The sequence below is a fragment of the Solanum pennellii genome, chromosome 7 (genome assembly GCF_001406875.1).
Source record: "Solanum pennellii chromosome 7, SPENNV200".
Classification (NCBI taxonomy): domain Eukaryota; kingdom Viridiplantae; phylum Streptophyta; class Magnoliopsida; order Solanales; family Solanaceae; genus Solanum; species Solanum pennellii.
In genome coordinates, this window is record NC_028643.1 from 6,494,933 (window position 1) to 6,505,590 (window position 10,658).

At 34.3% G+C, this 10,658-nt stretch overlaps 1 protein-coding gene across 1 annotated transcript; it reads right to left on the reverse strand.

Moving 5' to 3' along the window:
• Window positions 1-7,642: 7,642 nt before the first annotated feature.
• LOC107024793 (organ-specific protein S2-like) lies at window positions 7,643-9,724 on the reverse strand. The gene is made up of 2 exons (XM_015225755.1): window positions 9,680-9,724; window positions 7,643-8,324 (listed from the first exon to the last, which is right to left on the reverse strand). Exons 1-2 carry the CDS (start codon window positions 9,722-9,724, stop codon window positions 7,812-7,814), a joined length of 558 nt encoding a protein of 185 aa, XP_015081241.1. The 3' UTR covers window positions 7,643-7,811.
• Between the last annotated feature and the right edge of the window lie 934 nt (window positions 9,725-10,658).

Here is a 10,658-nt window from a genome sequence, read left to right on the forward strand (position 1 = left end):
CCAAACAACCATGCCCTACTAGATTGTTAGCCCTTTTCACTCAAACCTTTCCAATCTGGGATCTTTAGAGTCACTTATTAGCATTAAAATTCACTACAAAAAAATAAGGAGACAACAAAATAAAACCCAAGATCATATCAAACTGTAGATTATTCAATATGACTAAACCTACCCGAGTTTGTAGGCTCATAAGAAACACATAAAAATAAGTATACACATGGGAGACTCTCCAACAAAAGTAGCAAATAGATAAGGGCATCAAAGGTATCACAATTCAAATAAAGTCCAAGAGAAAAATTAACATACACATAGGAATAAGTGAAACCCGAATCAAACAACACAATAGCCATCCAATCATAGACAAGAATAGTACCTGTTATCACAACGTCTAATTCCTAATCCCGTGGTCTGCTAGGAAATGCGTAACACTGAGCTCTACCATCTTTTCAAGAAACCCCCATTCCAGAAATGTGTAACACTGAGCACTACCATCTTCTCAGATCAAAAGTGTTGAATAAGGAGTTTTTGGCGTTGTTTCAGCATAAAATTCCATGTTTGCCCCATTTTCGCGATCTGCATAAGCCTTCTATAGCAGACACCTCCCACTATAGCAAACTATGTGAACTTCAGAGACTTAGAAATCCCTGAAAAATCTCATTTTCACAACATACCTCATTCTTTTGATGCATGAACTATCCCTTTCACGTTGAATTTGATTTCTAGAGTTTTACTTGCTCGAATATGATTTTGTGAAGCACTACGAGTTCCTTAATGTCTTGTCTACAAGAAATAACAAGCAATCCTAGATATTACACCTCATCCATTCTCGTCTGTCCCTAGACCATGCCTAGCGCAGTTCCATCTTAGCCTATTAAGGTATCCACCTGGCCTCTAGCTTTCCGCGGGGAAATTATAACTTTATCTAAGAAGCTCATATACTTGAAGGCGTGGGGCTTTGCCTTTCATTGTATTCATATCCTCTCAGATAAAAACGTTTTCCGCATCAACAACATCAAAGTATTTGCACAATTTTTTTAGGCTATTAAAGGCATGTTTCATAACATTTTTCAAGAGTCTTTTGGATGAGAGTTGGAAGTGACTTTGATAAAATCATCAATACAAGATGATGGAGCCAGCAATTCAAGCTGGAAGCTGGAAGCTAATCTCATTCCTCCATTAATGGAGGTTGAGCTTCTGATAGCATGAAGGAAGAAGAGGGAATTTTTCTGTATTGGAATGCATATGTAAAGCAGTACATTAGATGTGTATATATACACATCAATGAGTAGTAACCAATCAAAACAGAAATACAAAACATGTGAGCTATAACTAACTACAACTAACTACACATGTGAAATATAACTAACTATAACTAACTACTTGAAAGTTGAGTAATGACTAACTAACTAACTAACAAATTGATAACTAACTCACACTAAACAAGCTAGTTTTATCACCCCCCCTCAAGTTGGAAGTGAGCCATTCACAGACAACTTGTTCATCAGATGAGAATGTTTAACACCAGTCAATGCCTTAGTGAAAACATCAGCCAGCTGGGAGTCTGTTGAGACATATTGGAGTGTAATCAGTCCTTCTTGGAGCTTTGTCCTGACAAAATGGCAATCAACTTCTATGTGTTTGGTTCGTTCATGAAACACTGGATTCTTAGCAATGTGTACTGCTGCTTGGCTGTCACAAAATACTTGTATAGGCAAAGGTATTGTTACTGAGAGTTCACCAAGTAGTCTTTCTAGCCACACCACTTCTCCTACTACCTGTCTTATGGCTCTGTATTCTGCTTCTGCTGAAGATAATGACACTGTAGGCTGTTTCTTAGACTTCCAACTGATAGGGCTATCTCCCATGAGCACCAAATAACCACTCACTGACTTCCTTGAATCAAGACAAGAGGCCCAATCTGAGTCACAGTAGGCACTGATGGTGATATCAGGTTTATTACTGATAAAAACTCCCAATGTAGGATCACCTTGTAGGTATCTGAGTACATGGTAAGCTGCCTTTAAATGAGGTTCTCTAGGAGACTGCATGAATTGACTGAGATGTTGGACACTATATGCTATATCCATTCTTGTATTAGCAAGAAAATTAAGTTTGCCTACTAATTTTCTGTAGTAAGTAGGATCTGGTAGTAACTTCCCTTCTGTAAGCCTTAGTTTCTCAGTAGGATCCAATGGTGAAGTGGTAGCCTTGTAGTTTGTAGACTCAAATTCCTTCAAGAGATCAAGAGTAAACTTCCTTTGTGAAACAAGGACACCATCCTGCCTGTACAGTATCTCTAATCCAAGAAAATAATGCAGCCTTCCTAAATCTTTTATTTTGAATTTCTCATGCAAGAAGAGTTTCAAAGATTCAATCTCCTTCATATCAGTACCAGTCAAGATAATGTCATCAACATATACAGCCACAAATACTAAGGAGTGACCATTTTTCTTGTAAAATAGTGAGTAATCACTGTCTGAATGAGTATAACCCTTTGAGCAAAGACTATCAGCTAGTTTCTCATACCACTGTCTACTGGCTTGTTTCAGACCATATAAGGACTTCTTCAATTTGCATACCATATCATTGCTGTCCACTACCAGTCCTGGAGGTAAAGCCATGTATACTTCTTCATTCAAATCACCATGTAGGAAGGCATTATTTACATCCAATTGATACAAGTCCCAGCCCTTCTTAACTGCTAATGAGATTAGTGTTCTTACTGTAGTCATCTTTACCACAGGTGAGAAGGTTTCATTATAGTCTATCCCTGCTTGTTGAGTGTATCCTTTTACCACCAGTCTAGCTTTGAACCTTTCTATGCTCCCATCTACCTTATGTTTAATCTTATACACCCATTTACATCCAATAACATTCTTTTCTTTTGGCAACTTAACTAGCTCCCAAGTATTATTAGTGTGCAGTGCATCAAACTCTTGTTTCATTGCTGCTTGCCAGGCTGGATTCAAGCTTGCCTCTTCATAAGATGTAGGCTCAATATCATGTGAAACATTATGGATCAACTGCTGACTTTCAGAACATAGTGTAGAGAAGCATATGTGATCAGGATGATTTGTGAAAGATGTGAGTGAATGTTGAGAATCAGTGACATTATTTATAGGTGAAGAAGAGTGTGGCTTAGGTAATGAATAGCTATAGTCTTTTAAGTAGTTTGGAGGATGACAAGATCTAGTTGTCCTTCTAGGTGTAAGAACAGATGCATTTGGTCCAGTAGGTGCTGTGACAGGTATATTTGGCTCAGTAGAAGGTGTTGTAGATTCTGTCACAGGTATATTTTCAGGTATGGAAACTTGGTCACAGGTGACTTCATCCAGTGTGTGTTGACTCAACATCTCATCATCAATAAAAGTATTTGTTTTACTAGACATGCAAGGCAACTTATCAGAGTGATGAACAAGACATTGCAATATGAAGTCAAAACTAGAACCAGCAGGAGTAATGACAAAAGGAAGAATATTTTCATAGAAAGAAACGTCTCTAGACACGTGAATCCTCTTGGTAGCCAAGTTTAAAACCTTGTACCCTTTTGTGTTAAAGGGATATCCAACAAAAATATGAGGTACAGTTCTAGGCTCAAACTTATCCTTATGAGTTTTTAAAGTAGTTGGAAAACAAAGACATCCAAAATTTTTAAGATGTGAGTAGAAAGGCTTCTTCTGATACAACAACTCATATGGAGACTTCCCTTGAAGTAGTTTAGTGGGCAATCTATTAACCAAATAAGTGGCAGTTAATACACACTCTCCCCAATACCTCATAGGTATTTTTGATTGAAATAACAGTGCCCTTGCTGTCTCAAGAAGGTACTTGTGTTTCCTCTCTACTACCCCATTTTGTTGTGGTGTGTAGGGACAAGATTGCTGGTGTATTATGCCTTTTTCTTGGAAGAAACATGTTGCCTCAGTACTAGAAAATTCTAAGCCATTATCAGACCTGATAGTTTTCAATCTAGTGTGGAACTGATTTTCTATTAAGGATATGAAGGCTTTTATAGTACAAAGAGCATTGCTTTTACACCTAATAAGTTGTGTCCAAGTAGCTCTACTGTAATCATCTACCATAGTCAAGAAATAGTGATATCCATCATGTGTTGGTACATTGTAGGGTCCCCACAAATCAACATGCAGCAACTCAAATATTGAACTGCTCATAGTAACACTTTCTGGAAATGGCATTCTAGTTTGTCTAGCCATTGGACAAATTGTACAAGTGAAAGGTTGTTTGTTAGAAAACTTTAGAGGAATGGTAGATATGCTCTTCATTTTCACAAATGGTACATGTCCTAGCCTAGCATGCCATAAGAATTCATTGTCTTGATTGAAAGAAAAATGAGCAGCTGAGTTAGAAATCTTATCAGTGGAACAGACCTTTTTATTGATTGTATGAGAATGTTTTGTATTAGGTAGTGATGGTGCTTTACAGTAGTTCATAGAGGAACCAGATTGAAACTTCTGTTGGGAACCAGTATCATCATCTACAGATGGAATGTGACACTTTGAACAAAAAAGATACAAACCACTCCTTGCTTTACCAAGTGCCAGAGGGCTCTTCAGAGAAGGGCCCTGCAGTAAACAAGAACTATTGTTAAAACTGACTATCCCTTTGAGTTGGTTAGCTAAACAATAGACTGATATTAGATTGAACTTGAAGCTAGGTATATACAATACTTTATACAGAGTTAATGTTGAATTCAAACACACATCACCAATTTCAGTCACTTTAACCTTGTATCCATTTGGTAATGTGATTAAGAAGGGATAAGGTAGAGGCTTAAGGTTTATGAGATTGTGTTTTGTGTAGGTCATATGGTGAGATGCTCCTGAGTCAATGATCCAAGAGCCAGCAGTTAATCTTTCACAATTACATGACATATCACTTATCTTACTTATAGAAGAATGACAAGCAAGTATACCTGCTAGACTTGCAGCTCCACTTGACACATTGTTTGAATATTCAGACTCATTTCCAAGTAAATTGAGCAATTGCTCATATTGACTCTTTGACAGATTCACTGGCATTTGTTTTCCCTGCTCAAAATTCTCTTCACACTTGTAACTATCACCCTCAGAGGTATGTACATTTGCTGCAGATCCTCTTCCTCTTCCTCTTGGATTTCTTGTGTTGGTTGGATAGCCATGAAGTTTGTAGCATCTATCTTTGACATGTCCAGTTCGTTTGCAATACTCACAAAACATATTTGATCTGTTACCAGCATTAGAGTTTCCCCTATAGGCATTAGTGTTGTTGAAATTTCCAGCATTGCTATTGTTAAAACTGCCAGTGTTGTTGTAACTTCCATTTCCCCTACCTATGCTTCCTTTATAAGAACTAGAATTTGTTGAATTACTTTGAGACAACACAGATGCATTAAGTGAAGTGGACTCCAAAGCCATATGATTTGAAGGCTTCATTTCTCTCTGCCTCTCTTCCTGTGACAAGATAGCAAATGCCTGTGCCATTGTAGGCAAAGTAGACATCATGAGGATGTTCCCTCGCACAGCAGTGTACATCTCATTTAGGCCCATCAAGAAGTGTATAAGTCTTCTGTCCTGCTCAGCCTTATACAGTTTTATCTTTCCTCCACAAGTACACACACAACTACATTGTGAATTCACATCAATTGCACTCATTTCCTCCCACAATTTCTTCATCTTTGTATAATAACCTGTGATGTCTAGAGTGCCTTGCATCAAATCATTTATCTCCTTCTGCAACTGATATAGCTTACATCCATTAGTCTGATCATATCTATCCTCCAATTCCTCCCACAATTCCTTAGCATTGTTAACATATTGCAGACTATCTCGTAGCTCTGGGGAGAGGGAGTTTAGAACCAAAGATGTCACCATATCATCACACCTCTCCCACTGCATGAATGATGGATCTGTAAAGCTTGGTTTCACGATCTTACCATTGATGAATCCAGTTTTATTCTTAACGGACAATGCTCTAAGAGCTGCTCTTCTCCATGATCTGTAACTAGTTCCATCAAACACCATAGGAACCAAGGTAGAAGTAGCATTTTCAGAAGGATGCAGATAGAAAGGGCTGTTAAAATCTGGTCGTTTTAAGGAGTTACTAGTATTCACATCAGTTGTAGTATCACCCATGGAGAATGAATTGATATTCAACAAATGGAAAATCTATGAATCAGCAACAAGTAACTAACCAAATCAAACAAAAACAGAGAACAAAAGAGGACAGAAGAGAACAGAAGAGAAGAACAGATGAGATCAGTGAGTCGATCAATCAATTAGATCGAAAAAGAAATCTAGTATGAGTAACCTTGCTCTGATACCATGATAAAATCATCAATACAAGATGATGGAGCCAGCAATTCAAGCTGGAAGCTGGAAGCTAATCTCATTCCTCCATTAATGGAGGTTGAGCTTCTGATAGCATGAAGGAAGAAGAGGAATTTTTCTGTATTGGAATGCATATGTAAAGCAGTACATTAGATGTGTATATATACACATCAATGAGTAGTAACCAATCAAAACAGAAATACAAAACATGTGAGCTATAACTAACTACAACTAACTACACATGTGAAATATAACTAACTATAACTAACTACTTGAAAGTTGAGTAATGACTAACTAACTAACTAACAAATTGATAACTAACTCACACTAAACAAGCTAGTTTTATCAGACTTACCCAATTTAGTGAGTTGATTTTCATTGGAATATGTTAATTATGCCATCTTTTGGAGGCCATTTTCTCTAGAGGTAGAAGAAGGGAGTGAGGGACTAGGAGGCCTCACATCATCAGAGGCATTTTCAGACATCCAGAACATGTCTTAAATGGAAGGTCTCACTCAAAGAAACAATAGTACCCACAGGGTTATATACGTTTGCACTCTCAAACACACCCAAGCATTGCATTCTCCACTTCTTGATTTTGGGTGAATTAGTATCCCGCTTCTTCTCAATATCAATAATTCCGATAGCAACGCAAGATTAGTCAATTTCAAAATAGGTCACTCTCACCTTAGCACTCAACTTGATAATCAACACAGGAAATGGCATAGAGAGGGTAGGTTTAATTGGCAATGCAACCACTTCTCCAAAATTCACATAGAATATCAGACATGATGCACACAATTAGGATGACAACTATTATGTTGACGTTTTGATGATTTTTCAAAGGCATGAGGCCGGAACAAACAAAATTGATCCAGAACTCTGCTTCAAAATAGAGTAATTGTCTAGAGCTCATGTCAGTTGACCAACCACAATAGAATAGAAGATCTAGACAATTAGGGGGACTCTTTAACCCTTCTATCGAATCTTGTGTCGTTTAATAAGAGACATAAAACTCTAACACTAGATTGGGTTAGTAGCCTCCGGGAACATCAAAGTAGAGGGATTGATCCCTCTCAGTCTCAGCAGATAGATATAAAAATAATGAGCATGATTTAGCTAGGCAGATTGAAGAGAGAGGGGTAGGTGGAAGAGGTAAATGGCATGGCTTCTAATACCAAATTAAATCACACATACAAGCACACACCAACTTTTTATGAAAGTTTATTTTATGTTCTTACTTTATATTTACATATTTTAACACATTGTTATAGGTATGAGGATACAAATAAAAATAAGTGAAAGAGAAATTGTGATAAGGTAATAAACGCTCTAAGAATAAGGAAAAATTGCACACAATGAAACAACCATTACATTTAACTCAAGAAATACTATAGTACAATATCATGTTTATCCATCCTTATTCCATAGCCCACATAACAACGAACGGAGGGAGATTAAATGACACACAATGACTTTGCCATATCAATCATTATACATGCTAACATTTGGCCTTGGTTCAAAAGACTTTTTTCCTTTAAGACTAGTTTCATTGTCACGGTAGGAAGTTGCAGTTGGCCTTGGTTCGAAATCTTTAGTAAATGATGATTTTTCTTGTTTGATACCAACATCATCATGGTGGTAAGCAGTTACAGTCGGTCGTGGTTCAAAACACTTTTCTCCTTTAAGACTAACTTCATCATCATGGTAAGAAGTTGCAGTTGGCCTTGGTTTGAAATCTTTAGTAAATGATGATTTTTCTTGTTTGAGACCAACATCATCATGATGGTAAGTAGTTACAATCGGTCGTGGTTCAAAAGACTTTTCTCCTTTAAGACTGACTTCATCATCATGGTAAGAAGTTACAGTTGGCCTTGGCTCGAAAAGAACGTCATACCGAGGCATAAGATGCTTGATTGCTATAGGCATGGGCTCATTTTTCATCACAATATTCCAATATTCTCCAGGGTCTCTTCTTGCATCTGTGCTGCTACCATACTGCACAAAAATGACAGATGAATTCTATGTTACATGTTCACTCATTTTTTATTTTTTACTAATACATACTAGGTCAGTTGGTTTTCTATTCTAATTTCGTTTTAATTTATTTGTTTTGCTTTCTTTTGTATATGTTATTTATTTAAAAACTTCAATAAATAGTACTATAAATTACAATTATATTATAAAAAATTATTCAACTCCCAATTTTTTTTTTGTGCAACAGGAATTGGAATAGAGGGAATAACACATATTGGTTGAAAAGTATATAAACAGTGTTATGATTTGCAATAATTAACAACTTGGAATTTTTAAAAGTTATGTAAAATTTTAGTTTGACTTTCCTAATTTTATGCGTGTGCCACAGGAATTAAGACACATCAGATAAAATATATTAAACATGTGCAAGCACAGAGTATTGTATCTAGTATACAAATATACATAAACATTTAGTATGGATATGCACAGATTCTTTTTAGGTAGAATATTTATATTTTTGAAAAAAATTAGTTTTAAATTTATATTTTTTGACTTTTATTTTTTTTTAGAAAAAAAAATCATGTAGGGTGTATATGATCTTTATATAAAAGTTTAAGGTATATTTTAATTTTTTTATGCATAAATCGGTTATAACTTTTTTCGTTATCATTATTTGAGTTTCTTATTCTTATTTTATTTTTTTCTTTCATTCTTTAGTGTAAAGAGAAAAAAAATTTATATTGATTTTTTTTGTCTATATTATAATTTAAAACTATTTTTTCGACTATATTGTTTCTTTAGTTTTTTGTATTTGAAAAAATTGGGTCATCTAGAATAAATTTTACAAAAAATGAGTGAACATAAATAAATTTGATCATAAAAATACTAAACCTAAAATAGTCACTGGAACAAAAAAAAAGTCAAAACAAATATGTGTGAGGGGAATTAACATATGCGGGATTATATTATTTAAAAAAATAATTAAAAAATTAAATTAAAATTTTCACTTTCATAGAAGGAAAAGGATATATGTGGACCATTTGTATAGTAGTAGGTGTTTACATGAACCACTTTCACAACGAGAGATATATCAATTCTAGATGACAAAATTTAGGTGTATGCCTTTTTCCCATATATTAAATAGAGTAGTTCATGTTTTATGCATCGTTGATATACCTTTTTTTTTAGATATTAGGTAATTTTATTTTCATTTGTTCACTTCTGTTATTTTCTTGAGTCGACAAAGTACCGAACAAAACATCTTAACCTTTCAAAGTAAAGATAAGATCTACCCACATGTTATCATCTCTAGATCCAACTAATTGTTGGATTACGTTGAATATATTATTGCTTTAGATACGGTGCAAAAAACTCACTATTTTTCTCTCAAAATTTTTTGGTGAAAAATATTCAGTGGCCATTTTCACTTATATTTCGATTGAATCGGTGAAATAATAATAATAATAATAATAATAATAATGTTTTCACATGCAAAAATTAAAAAGTTTTCAACTCTTTCAGTGTGAATTTGTTTCTCACCATGTGTTTTTCCAGCAAATCGATTTGATGAAAAATAGATGAAGAAAACCATATTTTATAACACAAAAAAATATTCTCATTGATTTGAGATGAAAAAACATCTATTTCCAATAGAAATAGAATTTCTTCGATAACCAACATTAAATAGAGTTAGGTACAATTACTATTAAATAAGCTAATTGTTTAAATATTTTGTGCATGATATAGAATTTAACTTACCAAGGAGGAGTATGAGAGCAAAAAGTGATTTCATGTCTTCAAGAGAGGTACAATTGATATGCTCTTGCTATTGATATTTGCTTGGTGCATGGATATAAAATCCTAGAGTTTATATAGACAAGTTTGGCAAATACAAAAAACTATAATAACAATAATAATACTAGCATGTTTTATAAAACAATAATTTATAATAATAATAATAATATTCTCTTATTATAAAAAAACAAGTTGGATCATCCTTATGCTATCATCAATCAATTATATAAAAACATAAAATTAGAAGAATTATAGGATGACCAAGAGGGACCTCTTAGCTTCTCCATAATTCGTGTTTCATGTGATGAAAAATATTCTACAATAAAAATGTGTATTATTTGACTATGTATATTTAATTTCAATTATTTAAAGTGTACAATTTTGGTCCCTGAAATTAACAAAAGTTAACTATTTAACAAAATGATTATTTTAAAAAGATATAAAATAATATTGAAGTGTTGGGGATTCTAAATACTCGAAGAATTCTTTATATAGAAAAAATTGAATTTAATAAAAATTAAATGTTAATTTTTTAAAGATTGAAACCATTGATAGACTTAA

What these genes read in the sequence shown, in the direction of transcription:
- LOC107024793 (XM_015225755.1), bottom strand. Translation starts at nt 9,724, where the DNA reads ATGGCCACTGAATATTTTTCACCAAAAAATTTTGAGAGAAAAATA. An exon ending in AAAATTTTGAGAGAAAAATA is followed by an intron (nt 8,325 to 9,679) that starts GTGAGTTTTTTG and finishes ATTTTTGTGCAG; the next exon opens with TATGGTAGCAGCACAGATGC.